The sequence below is a fragment of the Plecotus auritus genome, assembly GCF_963455305.1.
Source record: "Plecotus auritus genome assembly, chromosome: 6".
Classification (NCBI taxonomy): Eukaryota; Metazoa; Chordata; class Mammalia; order Chiroptera; family Vespertilionidae; genus Plecotus; species Plecotus auritus.
In genome coordinates this window covers 152,345,349-152,366,718 of record NC_137773.1, presented here as the reverse complement: position 1 = coordinate 152,366,718, position 21,370 = coordinate 152,345,349, and the positions used below count along the sequence as shown (strand labels likewise).

Here is a 21,370-nt window from a genome sequence, read left to right as displayed (position 1 = left end):
GGCTGAGCTAATCAACATGGCTAATTTTAGCCTTAGTTTTGAGGATTTATTTTAGGAAAGGTCATGGTACTGGTGTTACCTGTAATTTATGATGTGAGAAAAGAAAGCATCAAAAAGATTAAAAACCAAGCACCTATTGTACCACCACCCTCCCCCAAGCCTGTAAACATACTGTTTGGATTTGAGATTTAGTTCCACTTACCATTGGTGATATGATCAGTAAAGTGGGCTTGAGCTCTGTTCTGCAGTGGAAACATTTTCTACTGTGAGGGCCTGGGAGATCCGTGAGCTGCCTTTCTCTGGGTTGGATAGTGGGAGCCAGGCTGCCATTAAAGCTGTACTTGTAGGCGCTGTGTAAAGGAAGGTGGGAAACGGCCCCTTACAGATGAGAAGGCGCTCCCGGGACTTGCAGAGGAGCCCCAAGGCGAGGGTGGAATGAAGTCACTGCCGCTCCCTTGCTACATCCAGGACAGTGAGGGCGGGAGGACCTCCAGGGGTCTGTGGTTCCACCTTCTCTTTCAAAGGGGTGGGAATTGGTGGAGGTTGAGGATGTGCTGGCCAGGGAGGAACGAAGGGGCAGAGAGGCTAAGTGACCCACACCCCAGGACTTTCAAGAAGTCTAGCCAAATTCTAACTTAAGGCTGTGGCCCAGCGGGTGATGGACACTCTGTAGCTGTGATGTCCAATGGGAGTTCCTGTGATGATGGAGATGTTCTATAATCTTGGCACAGGTGGCTTTCTAGCACTTGAGATGTGGATTGTGTGACTGAATTTGTCATTTTATTTCCTTTTAATTAATTTTCATTTAAATAGCCACATATATCTAGTGGCTGCCAAGGATGTTCTAGAAGGAGAGCTCTTTAAAGGAATGAAGTTGGAGCCCGGCCAGCGTGGCGCAGTGGTTGAGCGTCGACCTATGAACCAGGAGGTCATGGTTCGATTCCTGGTCCCGGGTTTCGGGCTTAATCCTCAGTGGCAGGCGTGTAGGAGGCACCAATTACTGATGCTCTCTCAACATCGATGTTTCTGGTTGTCTCTCTCTCCCTCTCCCTTCCTCTCTGAAATTTAAAAAAAATAAAAAAAATTTTTTTTTTTTAAAGGAATGAAGTTGGAAAGTAAGAATGGGTTCAGGGGAAAATGTAGAGTCCAGGTTACAGAAGCCAAGTTTGTGATCTAAGAACCATCTGGAAAGCATCACAAAGTTAAAGCTTCCTGGACCCGGCCCAGGGCCACCAGGCAAAATCCCTGTGGGTGCCCACCTCTAGCTAAGCGCCACCCATTCACTGGCAGGAGGCAGGTCTGAAAGGTGGGTCTCCGCAGGTGATAGAAAGCCTTGGCTGCCACGTTGAAGGTTTCGGACCCAGTGAACTGGCAGTGGGGGAGCAGCGTGGTGAGCGCGTACTTTAGGCAAGTTTGTTACAGTGCGTGTTAGATGTGAGAGAGGCCCCAGGTGGGAGGTGATCGCAAGGGCTGAGTGTTAAAAGGTATCTGGACTGTACATTTCTCCCTCAGAGTGTGAGTGGGTTGATTTCACTGGGGGCTGTTCGCATTCTTCCCTGGACTGAACATTGGTTCAAAATGTTCCATAGCAAATATGTGGCTGCACTGAATGTTATGGTGATTGAAAATTCCAGTCATTTTTCATGAGCCCCACAGCTGGCTCTTTGTGATGAAATAGAGATGCGGCTGCCATTTGGAATAGGGAGTAGGGGCCATAGTAACCATAAAAGGGAATGAGTCATCGTGGGAAATAATGATCACTGTGCTTAGGGCTCGCCCTCCCGCCTCTGACTCCTGAGCTCCAGTGAGCAATCCTAGCGGCTGCGGTGGGAGCATGGACACCATAAGCACTGCATTCCAGGCCCAGCCGATGGCTCATGCCCAGCTCTGACAGACGGTTGGTGGGGCACAGCGGGGGACAGACAGCTTTCACACACTGAAAAGAAGAAATACAGCCCAATGTATGTTGACGTTTAGGAATTGACAAAATGCCTTTTCCAAAACTGCAGAGTTCCAGTCAGTCCTTCTCTTCTAATCATTCAGGGGAAGAGAGGTCCAGAGGTGAGAGACTGTGTACCTCTGTGCGCTCCCGGGAGGATGGAGGCTAGGCTTTTAGGAATGATGCAATGATGCTGATCTATGTGGTGGAATTCAGTGTCTCCCTGAAGGACAGGTTGCCTCTTGCCAAAGAGTGTTTTCTCTGGTTCTGCTGTTGGCCCTTTATGTACAAATGCTGCTTTCACATCCCAGTTAAGATGTCAGCTTGGACCTCCCCGTTGCTGGGAGATTCTGGAAGCTTTGCTCAAACTGATGCTTGTTTAGAACTTTCTTCGTAATTGCTGCTCAGGCTTCCCTCTCCCTCTATCTCATGTGCGAGGGCTGGTGGCCTCCATTTGGCACTGCCTGGTTCAGGCAGCAAACCCAGCTTTTTGACCTACACCAAGCGCTCAATGGGTTTAGCATCTCCCAGAGCATGCGACCTTCCTCCCTCTCATTGGCTCTGACCCCTCCCACTCTCCTTCCCTTCCCTTTTTCTAGCTCTCCTCTTGTCTCTGGCAGGAGGGATCACACTTTCTTCCCCTGAACTCTTATCAGGTATTTTTCAATATCTTTAGAGTTGATATGAGAACTATTAGGAAAACTAATCTTTCCTCCTGCTAAAGTACTGATAAGGTCATTTATTGAGCACCTACTGTGCGCTGGACACTGCTCAATGGAGCATTTTTAGATTTTGAGCAGGGCCAGTAGACTAGACTTCAAGAGATAAAAAACAAATTTAGCTGCCTGATATATGATTGATATCTGATAAATGATTCACTTTTACTGTATCCATAGGTGTGGGCTCTCTTGTTCTCTAAAATTTCTGAGGATTACATGTATAATATCAAAGAATGTGACCTTGCTGGTATCTGACTACTTTTCTTTAAGGGGTGTTTACATATTGCATAGCATCACTTATCTTTTATAGGATTTTATGTTATAGCTATGAGTATTATTATAGCACAAGTTTTTGCTTGGGTTTTAGAAGCACTCCTCAGATGGTTACTCTGTTACATGTGCCATTGAAGGAGAGCTCTTTTGAATGTGTGTGTGAGGGGCGGGGGGATAAATCAGGACAGAGCAGTGGAAGGAGCTGAGCAAGGATGTGGTCTCAGCTGGAGACCAGCCCCATTGCACAGGGAGCTCTGGGCATGAGTGACACCACGGAGTTGGTTCCCCCTTGAGTCAGTCAGTCATTGGCCAGGGCTGCCCAGGGGGAGGGGAGACATAACTTCTTGGAAAAGGTCATTCTTTGATCTGAGAGCAGTTGTCTGGAAAAGGAAGCATCTAGCCTTGTTAACAGTTGTGGGCTAAATTGTGTTACCCTAAAGTTTGTCTGTTGAAGCCCTAACCCTCAGTACCTCAGAATGTGACTGTGTTTGGAGATAGGGCCTTTACAGGTGTGATTAAGTTAAGATGAGGCTGTTAGGGTGGGCCCTAGTCCAGTCTGACTGGTGTCCTTATAAGAAGAGACATTAGGTCTCAGAAAGACACCAGGGGCTCCAGTGCAGAGAGGGTCAACCACCAGCAAGCCAAGGAGACGCCAAACCTGTCAGCACCTTGATCATGGAGCTCTAGCCTCGAGACTATGAGAAAATAGATTTCTGTTGTTCAAGCCACCCAGCGGTGACATTTTGCTATGGCTGCCCTTGCTGGCTAACACAGCAGCTGACATTGACAGCAGCTGGAAGACAAGTGAGCCAGTTACGTTTGGAGTGAGTCTGGTAAAGAAGATTCGGTGGGACATCAGTGTTCACTACTCCCACTTACAACTGAGAAAACTGTGACCGGAGAAGTAAAGTAGCACACCCAAGGGCGCGCGGCCCATAAGCAGCAGAGGCCAGATGTGAACTTGGTCTGACCCTTAATCACCACTCTGCATCACCCCTCCTGGAGGGAGGCAGCCTTTCTCAGAACCAGCACACATCACCAGCTAACTTGGGCTTCGATTTCTATCATTTTTATCCTAATTTGTCCCCACCTTACACAAGATGAAGCCCCATGGGGAAACTGAGGCAGCCTAGCATAGGCAATGTCTGCATCTAAGTGCCTTCTGAAGGCATTGTCTTTTAACCCTGTTGTTTTGAAAATATGATAACATATTAATAACAGGTTTTGTTTTCTACATATAAGAAGATGATATCTTTATTTAAAATGTTCTTATTGAAAAAAGAATTAGGGCCATCTTTTTTATACCCACAAATGCCATTTTGGGAAAATAAGAAATTCTGAGACCTGCCTTGTCAGTGTAATAAAAACTACCGCCATTCTGAGCACTGTTGTTCCCAATTTGTAATGAGAGAGAGAACATGGTCTTTGGAGAGGCCACATCAAGATCTAATGATAAATTGGTTTGTTCTCATGATACCTGTGTTCAGTTTGGCTCACTATCATAAAATCATTGACTCTTTCAGAAAACTAGGAAAGAAGGGAAAATTCTTTCTCCCATATGGTGGGTATACTATTTTTAAAGGCATCTTGTGGGTATTGTTAACTTCCTGGGAGAAGGGTCATAAAAGTGTGAGTGAAGAACTTTCCAGAACACTCGGTGAGAGGTGGAGGAGCGGTGGCTACCTGATCCGCGCGCAGCAATGCGCTCTTTCCAGCTCCTCCACACTTGCCTGGGCCCGCTCACTGGCTGTTAAAAATGGTGAAAGAAAACACTATGTTGTTGTGGGAGTCAAACCCAATGCCACCCAGGAAGAATTGAAAAAGGCTTGTAGGATGCTGGCCTTGAAGTACCACCTGATAAGAATCCAAATGAAGGAGAGAAGTTTACACAGATTTCTCAAGCTTCCAAAGTACTCTCTGATGCAAAGAAAAGGGAATTATATGACAAAGGGGGAGAACAAGCAGTTAAGAAAGGTGGAACAAGTGGTGGTTTTGGTTCCCCAGGGACATCTTTGATATGTTTTTTGTAGGAGAGGAAGGATGCAGAGAGAAAGGAGAGGTAAAAATGTTGTCATCAGCTCTCTGTAACCTTAGAAGACTTATATAATGGTGCCACGAGAAAAGTAGCTCTGCAAAAGAATGTGGTTTGTGACAGATGTGAAGGCTGAGGTGGTAAGAAAGGAGCAGTAGAGTGCTGTCCCAATTGCCGAGGTACTGGAATGCAAACAAGAATTCGTCAGATAGGACCTGGAATGGTTCAGCACAGTCTGTGTGCATGGAGTGCCAGGGCCCTGGGGAACGGATCAGTCCTAAAGAGAGATGTAAAAGCGGCAACGGAGGGAAGAGAGTTCAAGAGAAGAAGATTCTACAAGTTCATATTGATAAAGGCCTGAAAGGTGGCCAGAAGATTCCCTGGTGAAGGAGACCAGGAACCAGGATGGAGCCAGGAGATAGTATCATTGTGTTAGATCAGAAGGATCATGCTGTTTCACTCGACGAGGAGAAGACCTTTTCATGTGTATGGACATACGGCTGGTTGAAGCATTGTGTGGCTTCCAAAAGCCCATAGCTACTCTTGACAGCTGAACCACAGTTATCACCTCTCATCCAGGTCAGATTGTCAAGCATGGAGATGCCAAGTCTGTATTAAATGAAGGCATGCCAGTTTATCGTAGACCAGATGAAAGGGTCGCCTAATCACCGAATTTAAGGTAAACTTTCCTGAGAATGGCTTTCTCTCATAAAGGAAAAACTGGAAAAACTCCTACCTAAAAGGAAGGAAGTAGAAGAGACTGATGAAGTGGACTAGAACTGGTGGACTTTGATCCAAATCTAGAAAGACGGCGCCATTACAAGGGAGAAGCATATGAGGGTGATGGACATCATCCTAGGGTTGGTGTTCAGTGTCAGACCTCTTAGTGGGGCCAGCGAATAACACTCACTGCTGGCATTTTATATACACTGAGTGGCCAGATTATGATGATCTCTGAGCGCATAATAATCTGGCCACTCAGTGTATATATACATATATATTAGAGGCCCGGTGCATGAATTCGTGCATAGGTGGGGTCCAGTCAGCCTGGCCAACGGGAGGGGACATGGGCGGTTGGCCGGCCTGCCTGCTGGTCGAACTCCTAGTTGAGGGGACAATTTGCATATTAGCCTTTTATTATATAGGATATACACTGAGTGGCCAGATTATTATGCATTCAGAGATCATAATAATCTGGCCACTCAGTGTACAGTAATGAATGACTGAAGGACTGTAATCATAATATTCTCACTACTTGCTATTGTTTTTGTTTGAATCTTCAATATAGTAGTGTTTTAAAAGTTAAATGAAGAATACATTCAAATATAAAAGCTCTGACTTCGCCCTGTATGTATGATGACTTAAGTGTGCAAGGTAAGTTTAATACCTGTAAAAAAATTTCCCCTGGCATTTGCTAGGTCATACTTTGTAATTAATTTTGGCTATGTACATGGAATAGCTTAGACTGAAATGCTAGATACATGTATTGACTTCGGTGTGTGACCCTTAATTGTTAAACTATGAAGTTAAAATTCTGTATTTAACTGGCAGTCAAACAAAGAACTTAATTGTAGAGAAGGGTTAGTTTGTATAGTTGTATTAAGCGGGATTCACTGTGATGCCTCTGCATTTATTCTATTGCCTCAACTGTTACTTGAAGGTGGCATGCCATATAACTTAACCTGTGGTATCAGCGATAGAAATGATACCTTTCCAAAGAAGGGGTTTATCATAATAAGCTGCTTGTTGAGGGCTTGCACTTGTAGAATTGCATCCCCTTCTGTGGTGCCACATTTTTAAAAAATATATATATAACTATATAATATCAGTCCTTGGTTACATTTTCCCCCCTTCTCTTTGGACCATAAGCCTTAGAGTAGTGACTTCTGGAGCAGGCTAACTTAGAAACTGAGTGATGAGACCTCTACATGGAGAAGTAATTTGCATGTATGAGATAGGAAGGTGTTTTTTAGGTATGTTACAGGCTTACTTTAAACCACTTAACTGATGCTCCAAAGTAATTGTAACTTAATGTTGGTAGTATAGCAGATTATGAATAGTTTTAATGGTATGTTTAAAAGTCATATGTTCATGCGCTTAAATCTGTATATCAGAATTTAAGCAATTCTTGAATTGAATGAATGTCTCCTTAATACACTGATTACAAAGTAAAAAAAAAAAAAAAAAGTGTGTGTGAGTGAGTCCATTGGGTTTCCCAAATCACAAGTCACTTGGCCACCGAGCTCAGCAAACATTAATTAATTCTGACACTGTCATTAGCTATGCAAGGAGGGCAGGGCGATCATGCAGCCGGAGCAGAGTCTGGGGGCCTGGACGGAGCCACAGTCTAACAGTGAGTGTCATCCCCTCTGGGGCATCTGAGTCCTCGAACTTGGCAGGCTTGTGGGGTAGAGCTGGCAACATGAGTATAAAGAAGACCTTTTTGCTGTTCAAAGCTATGACTCCATCTGAAATATAAATTCAAAGTACATGGGAAAGAGGGAAGGGAGCGGACTCCTAGGGAGAAAAATTTCTATCTCCACCTCCTCCTTTCTCTTGCCCTCCCCCCCCCCCAAAAAAAAAGAGATTAGGAAATTCTTTACCTACGATACTATGTGCTACTTTGAAAGTCCTATCTCTTAGAGACTTAGGCATTCACTGATTCAGTAAGAAGTCTGTGTGTCTGCTTTGAGCTGTGGGATGGAGACACCATGGTAAACGGGATGGGCCTGGCTCCTGCCCTCCAGGAGCTTGCTCCCAACTGGTGATGCGGTAGAAACTGTTTTCATTTGAGCAGATATTAAGTGCCAGTCATTGTACTAAATTATTGGCTCTCAAACTCCAGTGTGTGTCAGGATCCCTGGATGGCTTGTTAGAACACAGACTGCGGGACCCTCGCCCAGTTCTGATTCACTGGGTCTGGGGGGCCTGAGAATCTGCACTTCTCATAGGATTCCAGGGATCCTATTGCTGCTCTGGGGACCACCCTTTGAGAACTATTCTGCTAAAGTCTTTGCATGCATTTGCTTAAGGCACACCAATAGTTAGAATCATTTAGGATGATGGTGGGTACCCAGGCTGAGATATTCCTTTTATATAATGAAATTCCTTCAAAGGAAACTTGGTTTTGCCTTTAGGCAAGGCTATTGTCTCATTCTTCTCTTTTAAAAAAAAATGTAATGCATTTCCTGATCATTAAAAATGTTTAAAGAGCTAATGCAATCATGAATAAATACTGGGGAATTTTTCATTAACCAATTGCATTAGCATGGCATTTTTCCCCTGAAGGTCCTATAAGACAGAGCAGTGTTTCTCGGAGTGTGTGCCATGCTAGCAGCATCGTTAGGAATGTGGAATCTTGGACTCCACCCCAGACCTAGCGGTCTGAAACCCTGGGCATGGGGCCAGGTGCCTGTGTCTAACAAGCCCTCCAGGTGGCACGCTGCAGTTGGAGCACGTCGGAGGTGGAGGGTAGTGACAGCTGGGCTGAGCCCGAGTGAGGGCCCCTGTTCAGTAGGCCCCACTCCCTGTAGACTGTTCAAGTTCAGCTTTTGTATTCCATAAATCGAAAGTCTATCCCTTGTTCAACATCTTTCAGAGTTAAGGGGAAGGCAATCACGACTTTTGTCTATGACCTGGTTTTACGAGCAAAGGTGAAAATTTCTCTGATCATAACACAGCACAAATTGGGTTGGGAAAAGATAAGGGTCAGGTGATTTGCATTCTAGTCTTGTGTCCACCATGTATGCATCTGTGTGACATTGGTTCCTTCTGAGCCTCACTTTCACTATCTGGAAAAGGGGTAAAAATGTTGTCCTGGTCTAATGTGAGTAATTATTGCAATGATCAAATGGAACAATGGGTATGAATATGCTTTTACAAACTGTTGTAACTTTGGGATACAGACTCCAAGCTTTGTTCTTCCCCAACAGCAAAATGGAAATAGTCCTCTATAACTCCACCGAGACTGTGAGTGGTTGAGACAACTAATGACACAAATCTCTTCTAAATAAAGTTATTTCTATTTTTGTCTAACATACAAAGGTTGTAAGATGTAGAGATATTATAGAGTTTTGTATGTGTTATTGCTGTGTTTCTATAGTATCTGATGGTACTTTTATTTGAACTAGTCACATCCTAGAACAGTGGTTTTCAAAGTGGGGCCCTCGGAGCAGCAGCGCGAGCATCTCCTGGGAAATTGTTAGAAATGTGCATTTTTAGGCCTCACCCTGTTATGCCCAGATTTTGTGATCCCCAAAGACCACCAGGGAGCCAAGTCCGATGCAAAAGCAAAGAGCCTTTATTCGAGCTAGCTCGAGCTCAGTCCCACACACACACACCAGCGCAGCGGTGAGGTGGAGAGAGAGAGAGAGCTTCAACAGGACAAAGGTTTTATAGGGATCTGGGGCAGGGGGAGGGTCCCCTGAGTTGGCTGACCCCGATTGGTCAGTTCCAGGTCACCTGAAGGGAATAGCAAGGCTGTCCCCTACCTACACAGTTTTCCCAGGCTTGTTTGGATGGCGGTTATCAGTAGAATGAGAGCAACCTTTCATAGCTTACCAAGAAGTCTGTAACTATTTACTGAGATTTGCTGTACTGAGAATTTGTCCTTCTGCTCTGACTCTCCCTTAGAGATTAAGAGGAACAAAGAATACATTCCTCTTGACAGACCTCCTATTCAGTGTTTTGTGCACAAAAGGCATTACGCAGTTAATAAACTTGCTGCAGTCTCTCGATGATCTGTAGTCCTCCCGATCCCGCTCTCCTGTCTTTCTTTCTTTTCTCAATTCCCACCTCCCTACCTCAGCCTGGTTCAACCTGTCAGGCTGGCCCTGGCACTTGATGGGTGAAGGAGTATGCTATGGTATAGCCCAATTTGGGCCTAGCTGCTGTCTTGTAGTTTTTCTCGGAAGGGAGGTTATTCTGGGGACAGGATGAAGGGCCTAGCACAAAAATGGAGTCTCTTCCCTTTCAACCCCAGACCCACTGAATCAGCAACTCTGGGTTTTAGCAAGCCCTGTAGTTGCTCCCGATGCTCACTTACGTCTTACAGGAAGGAATTGATTTGGGTCTTAATTGAAGGATGTGACAGAGCCTCCTTTTCCCAGAACAGGGTGATTGCTTCTCTTTGTCTCCAACATGGCAGCCAGTATTGGGTTACTTCATCAGCACCCCCATCACTGCCCGCCCAGTGGAGATGGGAATGCAGCTCAGTGCGTGTTACAGGCTGACTTCAGGGGGCGAGGAAATTAAAGCTATTTATCACAGACCATTTTCCCCTCAGTGACAGGGGAAATGAGCCTTAGCCTAAGAAGGCTTCGCACGGGCCCACGGACAGAGAGCACACGGCGTGGTGAACGGAGTTTGGGCACACTTCCATTTCTTTTGACTCTTCCCTTTGAAAGTGAACCCGGTTCTGAGCTGCACAAGTTAATGGTGCTTAAGAAAAACTGGGGCTGGATTCATCCCAGTCTGTTGCATGACTTAGGCATATGTGGTAGAATGGCACTTTCTCCCTGGCCTGTCTTTCCTTCCTCTCTCTCCTTCCTGGGAGGGGACCCTTGGGGAGTGAGGGACAGGGACAAAGACATGCACAAGGAGCCATGTTAGCAGGAGGAAGGTTGGTGCGTGTGGCATGCTGCATGATCTGGCCCACGGCCGGCTCTGTGAAGGGTCTGCTGGAGCACAGCCACATGCGTTTGTGCATCATCTGTGTCTGCTTTCAGGCGGCAGAGCTGGGTAGTTACAGCAGTGACAGTATAACCTGCAAACCTAACATTTTGATGACCCAGCCCTTTCCAGAACCAGTTTGTTAACCCCTGTTGTAGAGGTTCCCGCTGAGCTGCCTAGAGAGAGCCCGGTGGAGCCCATGGACGGGAAGGACAAAGGGAGAACAGAGGTGGAATGCTCGGTCCCTCTGGAGCCAGCAGAAAGGAGGCCAGAGAAAGGCGGTGTTCCTTATTGCCTGTTTGAGTTGGGTATGGATTTTGAGAAGTGATTCTGTTTAAAATGTATTTTAAAATTTTAACGCAATATATGCTCATGATTGTCAAATATTTATGTTTCTTCCTGGGGTGGAAGAAATATTAGACATGTGCAGGGTTTTATGCTAAATCTTAGTGAGTAGCATTTATTGGGTACCTACTAAGTGCAGAGCGCTTTGCATTCATTATACTCTTTAATCTTCACAATAATTCTATGAAATGGGTACTATGATCCCCATTTTATAGATGAGAAAACTGAAGTGCAGAAAGTTTAAATAATGCCTAATGTTTTGAAGCTGATGGTAGAGGCTTGATTTAAATGCAGGTTTTTGTGTGTATGTGTGTTTTTATACCAAAGCCAGCGTTATAAATTAGTGTTTTTCAAAATGTGGAGAAATCAGTTTAGCAAGTTGCAAGTGGGATTTAAAAACAAACTGAATACAATGCAAAATACCAGAGTGTGTCAGATATAGTGTGGGTAAATCTTGATACATGAAACTTGGTTTCAATCATAAAAATATTTATATACAATACACAAATATAGGCACATTTCTATGTATAAATGATATTTCTTACTGTATCATAGTCAAGTTTGAAAACAGATAATTCTTGCCCAAAGTTGGTGAGGGGGAAATGAATAGAGAGGAAGAGGGAGAGCAAGAGGGAGAAAATATGAATGAGTATTTGTCCAAAAGACAGACTGAGTGGGTGGGCGAGGAAGTGGGAGGGCATAGGGAGAGAGAGAATGGATGCCTCTCTGAAAGTGACACAGAAATTCAAGGAGAGTGGGAGGGGGAGGAAGAGAGGTAGGAAGTCATATGGTTTTGTCCGCCATTCCATTCCGCGAACATATGTACCTACTTGAGGTAAAAGCTGGGGACCTGAAGTGGCCCCTGGGTAGATTCAAATTTTCATATACTTCCCTTGTCGTGACCTACTTGTGGTTGTGAGTGTGAGTCAAATAAAGAATGTTGTGAAACATTGCCCCCAATACAAACCATCTATTTCATCTGGTGCTTAACTGAAACTCAGTGATCTGAAGGGAAAACGGTCTGTGTCTGAGTTACTGGGAGAAATTATGAGATTCATGACACACCCCTTACTAAGGAACTGGCGAAGGCAGTTTTGAATATATGTAATTTTTATCTTTTGAGCCAACGAGTTTTGACTCCTCAGCACTGCCTCTTAGGTTTTATGGGAAACCGCCGATAGCAAAGATTTCTAAGTATTTCATTGTCAGGGAATTCTACAGTCACTAGTATTTTACTTTCAAAGGAATATGGAATCAGTTCACTTAAAGTCTGTTTTTACAGATGTGGAAATTAAGTGAACATTTGTGTAAAGTGTTCCTGTATCAGATGCTTTCATAAGAGTCCTATTATTGAATCTTCATAGCTACCCTGCTGAGCATCCTTATGTCAGTTTTCCTGGAGAAATCAGAGCTCAGCAAGTTCAAATCCCTTGTCCAGGTTCTCATCTAAGAGGGGGTAGAGCTCGATTCAAACCTTGATTCTCTGATCCCAAATTCCTTATTATCCCCATTAGACAAAAATTGGCAACAATAGGATGAAAAGCAGTGCTGGGTGTTTAAATTTAGAAGAATCATTTATTTACAAGTCAGAGTCTGGTACAGAGCCTAAAAGGCCACCAGTTTCATCGTGCTAAGGTGTCATTAGGTCATTTCCTCCTGTCTCCAAGGATATTTCTCCATCTCTAGGCCCCCATTAACCAAGTGGCGCTGACATCATCACTGCGGTTTTTTGTGGTCCATTCTTGGTCTTTCTTGGGGCTGAAGACCATGGTAAACACCAGCTGTATTCTTAGCTAATAATCATATTACATCAAGTAACGTGGGTAGCCACATCTTGGCTTCAGCCTAGTAGGTGATCTTTTCTTCTTTTCTTTTCATTTTGTTTTTAAATAAGTGGCCTGAATGCATCTGAGTAAGTAGAGCCCTGGAGTAAACTTCATCTCAAAGCCTCCACAGCTTGTTAGAAAAAAATTCAGAACTTTTTCCTCAGCTTGCCACATGCCATTGCTATATACCCCATCCATCTTGTGTGGTCTCACCACCAATATTTTCTTTAAAAAAGAAATTCCCAGGACGCGTGCTAGCCTAGTTCCACTACAACTGCCTCTGTAAAACTTCATGTGGGTGAGTAATCGGGTCCTGCAGCCAAGCGCCTATCCCACTCCTGCCCCTTAGTCCCCTCGTTTGTAATAAGATCGTGGCCCAAAGATGTTAGAGGGGATCGTTTCTTCTTGTTTATTGGTTTTATTCCTGCGTCTTAAAAATGTGCTGCAAACACAGTCACTTCTCCCTTCCCCTACTTGCTGAGTATTTATTACTTTCAACCAGTTCCTTTCAGAAGCTAATATTCAGCTCTACACTCCAGGGGAGCTCTGTCAGTACAAACAAAATATAGATCTCGTGGGGAAACTCCGGGGATCCGAGCCTCATTATAATTGTAATGACTGGTGGGACATGATCTTTGTTTATTCTTTGTCTCAGGGATCCCGGAAGACCCGCATATAGCTGAGGAGTATTATGCTGACACGTTTGACTCCTGTTCTGAAGAGAGTGAGGAGGAGGAAGAAGAAACAGTGTTGGCAGGACTGGAGGCCGAGGTCAGAGACCGGGGACCCCAGCCTGATTGCAGAGGAAACCAACAGGTATGGGCGGCTGCCCCCAAAAGAGGTGGACTGTCTGGGCTGTGCCTCCCCGAGACAGTGAAGGAAGTCTTGATTCCTTGAAGTGGGAGAGGGGGGACCAGGGTTTATTGTAAAGGCTGCCTGTGATGAGTCTTGGTTTCCAAGGTCCAGGGGCAGGCAGGGCCCCCCGGGAATTCTGAAGAATCTGGTCTGGGCCATTTTGATGAGGGAAGGGCTGGAGTAGCCAGTACTTATTAGGGAGTAGGGCGGGAGAAACACACTGCAGTGTACACTGAGGAGCACCCCCTATACAGCTTTGAACAAACAATGCAGAGGTCTCATTAGCAGGGAAAAGGGGTTTTTGAAAATATACTTGCCTTCCTGGTAATCAGATTTGTGAGTCACGTCTCGATGCACCAATTATTTCTGGGGATGAGGCCCAGAGATCTGCACTTAGGGGTCATCTTCCTGGCCAGTGTTCGCTTCTGAGGGCCCATTCTGACATGCAGCACCAAGGCCTCTGAGTAAATGCCCTTCCCATAGGTCCTTAACTATAGCAAGACTAAGCCCCACGTGGGCCATAGGCCACAAAACAGCCCTGGCGTGTGATTTCTCTGTGCTGTGTCTGCAGGAGAGGGAAGAGCAGGAGGTGAGTGAGGAGAAAGCAGTGACCTTGGGCAATTTAGGCTCAGACTAGAGGCCTGATGCACGAAAATTCATGCAAGAGTAGGCCTTCCTTCCTCCAGACCTGGGCTTCCCTCCTCCGGTCGTCAGCAGGCACCCGGGACCCAGAGCTGGCTTCCCTACGGCCCCAACTTTGTCAGCAAGGACGTCTGGAATGACGTCCAGAAGACATCCGGTCTAATTAACATATTACCCTTTTATTATTATAGGTACTTCGTTTTCTTCTTAGGCCGTGATTAGTAACCTTTCCAGCCCTGAACTTCATAAGGTACAAAAGCTTTTTACTGACTAGGAACCACCAAGATAGTAAAATAAAGGCCAATCAAGGGGCACCTGTGTCCATAGCACATAATTCAGGATGGTGGTTGCTGGAGTGGAGAGAAGGTTTACATAAGCCATTCAACCATTTAACAAAGACTAAATAATATATCATAATATTCAATAAATAAAACAAATAAGAAATGTTCTCAGGTTCTTTATAAGAAAAGGAGAGAGAGGCAGGGAGATGGGAACTGGCACAGCATGGCTATGGGGCTAAGCAGAGAAGGGATGAGAGAAAAGGGAGAAGGAAGAGGATAAGGAAGGATGAGAGAGAGAAATTAAGAGACAGACACATGAAGAGAGAAACAAATAAATGAGGAAAATACAGAGTCGGGTGGGGCTATTCAGAATGCCAGGATAAAACCACTTGCCTTATTCCGTTCCTGCATTTTTTCCAATGGACTCCGGTGAACAGCAGCACCTCCTACCACATAGTACAGTGCAGTTTCCATTTGCTTCTGTGCCACTGTCCAAAACAACTGAGACAAACGTCACTACAGTATTACAGAACCATCGTTCTGTGCCTGTGGTGGCAAAACTCATGATATGTAACATATACACTCAATTTTTGCCCAAAGGCATCAAGGGGTAAAATTTTAGTTATTAATCTTATTACTTAAAAATGGTTTTCTAATAAAATAAAATTGGCTCAGAAAACCACACCAATAAAATATATGGCAAACACCACCCCAGTCAAGAGGTAGAGCCTTGCTAGCCTCTCCAGAAGTCCCATCTTTGGCATTCCTTTTGGAACATGGGACTGGAAATCAAACTGCCTGTAGGAGTCTAGCCTTTGCCCCTTGCAGGTTATGTGACCTTATGCAAGTTACTAAACTTCACTGTGCCTCAGTGTTCTAATCGGTAAAATGGGAGAATAATGGTTCCAACCTCATAGAGTAGTTTTGAGGATTAAATGGAGTAATCAATGTCATGTACTTAGAATAGTGTCCAGAATTTGCTGTTATGATGATGAAGTTATCCAGCCATCTTACGGCCTTTTTATGATACTGTCAAAATTCTTTCACGTTAAAGTGGGATTTTACAACTGTATAAGAAATAACCCTTCTTATCTCTCAGAGCCGGAGATAAATATAGGGCAGCAATGTTGCTTTCTCGGCTGTGCATCTGTCACATGTGATGTGATAGACTGTGGTTGATTTTAAATAAGTCTGCTGGGATGAGATGCTAAGCTCTCTCACATCCATGATGGTATTTTGTCTCACAAAATTCTGTGGAGTCATTGTTCTGATCCCTTTTTCCAGATGAGGAAACGGAATTCCTGAGAGAAGTCACTTGTCTGGGGCCACACAGCCAGGGAAGGGTCAGAGCCATGCTTCAGGCCCAGACCTGGCACGTTCCTAACGCAGTGCTTTTTCTGGTACAGAAGGCATATCCCCCTAGAGTGGAAATCACAATAAAGTTGTATTAGAGACGGGTAATTACAACCCCATTTGTTTTTCCTCATAATTAGATATAATTTCCCCCTCCTCAAAGGTGGTGGCTGTAAGCTTGTGATGGGGTCAACCCTGGCTTTTTAAGGTTATTTTATTAGCAACACACAAATTACAGTTACAAAACTGTGCCGAGACCCAGTCACTGTTGGCTTGGTGAATGGAGTGAAACCTGTGGCTGTCTCTAGGGTTCACCTCTTTTCTGCTCTCCTCTGTTTTGCCCTTCACCCCTGAGTGTGCCAGGGTCCACTTAGGTCAAGCATGTCAAAATCACGGCCCGTGGGCCACATGCCTCATTTATTTGGCCCATGTTCCCCTTTGAGTTTGACATGCTTGACTTAGATCAGTGGTCGGCAAACTGTGGCTCGCAAGCCACATGCAGCTCTTTGGCCCCTTGAGTGTGGCTCTTCCACAAAATACCACGGCCTGGGCGAGTCTATTTTGAAGAAGTGGTGTTAGAAGAAGTTTAAGTTTAAAAAAGTTGGCTCTTAAAAGAAATTTCAATCGTTGTACTGTTGATATTTGGCTCTGTTGACTAATGAGCTTGCCGACCACTGATTAGGTGATCACTACACTTGTGGCTCTTAGGTGAGTATTCAGAACAAAGTGGATTCCCTTTCCTTCAATGGGCCAAAAGTCCCACAGTTTTTCTTTTGATGCGAGAAGAGCCTTCTAAAAGGAAAACAGCTGTGGGCTTCGCTGGGATTGATTGCTGGTCCCTTGTGCCTCCCTTGACCATCTTTTCAGCAGCACTGTCTCCAAAACAGTTTTATTAAGTAGCTAATTGCTGTTGATTGTCAGCTGCTTCTTTGCTGCAATCAGTAGAACATCAATAAGGCCTCTATCCCGGCCATTGTCATAATGCTGGTAGCTTTTCTGTGAGGCCTGTGGTCACTGAATTGGAACCAGCCTTTGAGATCTCAGGGGACGCAGTGTGTGGCTGTCATCATAATGGTTCCCAGCGGTATTCATGGGACCTGTCACTGACAGGGTTTCGTGTGCTCTAATGGACATGTGTTAGGGCTGCAGACTGATGGGTAGACACTCCCGTCTTCCCCTTACTGCCTTGATCATCATTTCCCCTCCCACGTGCACCAGCAGTCTCCATTCCAGCTGGACCATAATGACCTGCCACAGAACTCCCTCAGGAAAGGCTGCTTAGTGAGTGTGGCCTTGACCGATGCTTGCCTTCAGGCTCTTAAGACCAGGATGTTTGTTCTTGCTGAGATAAAGCGCTGCAGAGGCCCATTTCCCCAGGTAATTCTGAAGTTTTCAATGTGTTTCCCCCAAAGCCTCCAGGGGTTTTGAAATTCTCTGCACAGTGAAGTATTAGGAAAAGCAGGAATGACCTGCAAGGACTGGTGCCACGGGGCAGAGAGATGGCTGCGGTCCAGGCAAGGCCCACGCTGCCCAGGCGCGGCTCAGGTCGTCAGGAGAGTAGGTGCTGCTGAGCGTGTCCTCTGAGGGTAGGGCCATCAGTTCAGTCGAATCGTAATATGACAATAACGGCTGACATTTCCGGAGCCTTCATTCTATGCCCAGTACTTTACATGCGGTGTCAGTTCAGATCCTCTGGGAAGCCGATAACAAGACAGAATTAGAAACAAGAGAAATCCCTGTGAGGTAGGCTAGAGACCTCAAGCCCCAATGCCAGTCTGCATATTTGAGGACAAGGATGGAAAGGAAGGATTGGATGAGGCCTCTGACTGGGTGTGATTCTGAAAATGTGTCCCGGTCCACAGAAAGTAGAGAAGTCCTCACCGGGCAGGAACATCCTGGCTCTGTTATTCCCATCATGCTCACACTGGCCAGGAGCCGCCTGGGAGGAGTGTGGCCTTGGCGTGGACACTGCATTGGATCCTAAGACGCAGCAGCTGGCGGCCATCAGCCCGCTACGCAGCTTGCAGCAGGCTCCCTCTTGAAGATAGATATCTAAGCAGCACACCTCGTGGCTGCCACAGCCGCATCACTTCATTTAATTCTTGAACAACCTTTTGATGGGTGTTGAGCAGCATCAAATGAGACTCTGGCTGGAATTTAAATAAGACAGAGGGTGATGGTGAGGCAGAAGGGGAGGGTGGAGAAAGGAGGAGACCATGAGGTAGGGACTTCAGGCAATTGGGCCTGACATTTCAATCAAGGAGTGCCCGAGTGAGAGTGTTTCATGTTTAAAACAGCAACAGAGCTAGACTGGAGTCAGAAATAGTGATTGGCAATAAAGACGTGCGTATCATGAGGGCTGCCTTTGGAACATGAACATCTTTCTTCGTTTATTTCTAGCAAACCTTCCTTGAATTGCAGGACTGTCTTCCCTCGACTAGTGGGCGTGAGGCATGTGAGGAGATTAGCAGTTAATGGAAAGTGATTGAGCTGCCCGGAGGCGGGGATTGATTGGAGGCAGCCTCCCTCCGCCTGTGGGAGCCCCAGAGCTATTGCAGCAGGGGAGTACCTGGCTCATGCGCTTCCCAAAACCCATCGCCTGTGTTCTGGGTGGACGTCATGGCGCCACTCTATCAGCCTCTCTTCTCCCATCCTTCACACGTCCAACCTGTAGCCCAAAATGTCCTAAGCATTCTGTATTGGACAATAGGAATGTCTTGGAAACCCTAAAGCAGCCCCACAGATACTGACTGCTGTGCCTGGGGCATTAATGAGAGACAGCTGCAATTAGAGGTTTTAATAATGCAGAGTAAACAATGTGTGAGCAATGGACACATTGACAGTCACATTTCAGTGACTCCGAATTCGGTGACAGAGGTGTTCGCTGTGATCGGAGCCAGGGGGCCTGTGTACAGCCTGAGTTTTACAGATGTGGCTCTGCTCCATCACAACACACACTGTAGCTTTTGCTCCTGGCAGAGGCCAGCTTCCCGAGTTCAGGGCCGCCTCCACGAAGCGGCCGTCCGCTCTGTCCGATGGTTTTGTGCTAAGCGGCATCCTCTGTCTTCCCATGAAGTATGCATGCAGATAAGCAAGGGCTTGGCTTCTAAGGAGATCAGCCCGAGATGTGGAAGGTTCACCTGAGTGTGTAGGAAATGGATAAGGTCACCTTGGTGTTTTGGTTTCTGGAACTTCTGCCATTTTTCAGGGCTGTCTGTGGATGTGGTTTGAAGGAGAGTGGGCAATAGCTTAGTAAAGCAACTTGCAGAAAAGAAGGCAGATGGGTTGTTGCTTGGGTCAATGATACACCACGTATTCGAGTGTTCCAGGCACTGGATTTATGGTAGTGAACAAAACAGACCCAGTCGCACCTTCATGGGCATCTCATACAGTCTCACCTACTTAAATAGTGTCCATGGATGGTCATCTCCCAAATACCTGTCTTCCATTCTTCAGCTCTCTCTTTCTCAGACATCTAGACTCACACATCCAGGCTGCCCAGAGTGGGGCCATGTGGACTTCTGATAGACGTCCTGGACTGAGCATGTCCACAGTGAACTAATATCTCAGCCCCATCCAAATCAGCTCCTCCTGAGCAAAATAAACTAACAAAAAAAAATAGAAACAGACTCAGAGATACAGAGAACAGACTAACTTCTGTCACAGGAAAGGGCATTGGGGGACTGGGGGAAAAAGGTGAAGGGATGAAGCCAAGAAAAAGATACCTCCTAGACACAGACAACAGAATAATGATCACCAGCGGGAAAGGGGCATGGGGGAGGTAGAGTAGGGTAAAGGGGGGATAAATGGTGATGGAAGGAGAGGTGATTTGGGGTGCTGAACACACAATACAATATACAGATGATGTAGAACTGTACACCTGAAACTTATGTAATTTTATTAATAATGTCACCCCAATAAATTCAACAATAATGTCTTAAAAAGGGGAAAAAATTGATATTCATATACACATAATGACATATGTAAGTCCTTAGCCTGCATCAAGACCACTTTTTCAGCTGCTCGTGGCCCGTGTGTGACTTTTCAGCTTCAGGAAGATCCTGGGTGCCTCAAATGAGGTCCCTCAGGAAAAAACGAGGCAAGTCCAGAATGACTGAGGGTGAGTAGGGAAGAGGGATCGGTATGGTTTGCTTCATCCTGTGGAATGTCTCTGAGAAGAGAGGTAACCAAGAGGTGAAAGAAATCAGCCCTTGCACTCGCTCATATCCACTGACATAAGGGACCCTTGAATGTGGGTGCGAGTGAGCTGAAGCTGAGCGCCTGTCTGTGGCTGGGGCCATCATAGAAGGTTTTACGTCCACTCTGGACACATTTATAGGTCTCCACCTGCTGGGTTGTTCAGCAGACAGAGAACTCGGTGTCAGGCCCGCAGCACACCACGAAGGCAACTGTTCCCACTCCTTCTGAGCAGCTTTCAGCCACAGAAACGGAGGACACTTTGTAGCTGTGACACCGTCTGTGTCGGTGTTGATGTCTGTCCAGCCTTTGGGAGTCGGCCCACCTGCCAGGAGAGTGCTGAGAACCCACGTTCTGCCTAAACTCCCCTGTAGAACCTGCGTTTGGAAGCTGTTGATGAAGAACCCAGCCCTCCCACCCAGGCCTCTTCAGCTGTGTTTTGTCTCCAGGCTGCATTATATTTCATATATACCAAGGCATTGTTCTTGGGCCTCCTTCTTGAGTGTGTACCCTGTTTCTTTCAACAATATCATGAGCTCCTCTGGCTTAGGAGCCCTGCCTTCCACAGTATGTGTGTTTAGTGGCTAAGAAGAGTTCAGGCTCTAGAGACTCACTGCCTGTTCCACCTCTTACTACTTGCATGGCCTTAGTCATATTATGGAACCTGTTTGTGCCTCAGTTTTCTCAACTGTTAAATGGGGAGAAAAACTCCACACCTGGTAGAGTTTAAATAAATGAATACATGCGAGTTGGCACAACATAGCACATAGAAGACCTTAATAAAAGTTAGTGAATACTAACTTCATTCATTGAATCGTTCAGTCTGTATTATTAGGATTATTTGTTCCCTCCCACACCCCTGTACAGCATTTCCTAACCTCGGTGTTAGGAAGGTGTTACTGACATGTGCCAGCCAGCAGGTGCTTCCTACAGCCTTGTCTCTGGTTCTTGCTACTCTGGTGCATTGACTCAACTCAAATGCTTATTGAGCATCTCCATGCTCAGTGGCAGGCACAGTGACTGAAACTTTTTAATTTTTTATGTGTCTGTCCCCTTCCCGTCCCATCTTCTATCCTATCCAGCTCTCGGATTCCATTCATTGGGTATTTCCAACGAGCCATACAATGTACCAAAGGATCTTTGTTTCAGTAGCTTTTCATAAGAGCCCTGTGCGAGGTAGAGACCACTATTCTCTTCACTTTACAATTAAGGAGACCTAGGCCTGGAGAGGTTAATGG

At 45.7% G+C, this 21,370-nt stretch overlaps 1 protein-coding gene and 1 pseudogene across 5 annotated transcripts in view; both read left to right on the top strand.

The window, feature by feature from the left end:
- Positions 1 to 21,370, top strand: part of NEK11 (NIMA related kinase 11) — a 177,354-nt gene that overhangs the window by 105,741 nt on the left and 50,243 nt on the right. For all 4 annotated transcript variants that reach the window (XM_080672738.1, XM_080672739.1, XM_080672740.1 and 1 more), the window contains one exon: positions 13,460 to 13,620. In XM_080672738.1, coding sequence (XP_080528864.1) covers positions 13,460 to 13,620 — 161 coding nt within the window. The remainder of the gene's footprint in view (positions 1 to 13,459; positions 13,621 to 21,370) is intronic.
- On the top strand, positions 5,151 to 5,850 carry LOC308250289 (dnaJ homolog subfamily A member 1-like; annotated as a pseudogene). Its single transcript has one exon. The product of its transcript is annotated as a dnaJ homolog subfamily A member 1-like (transcript).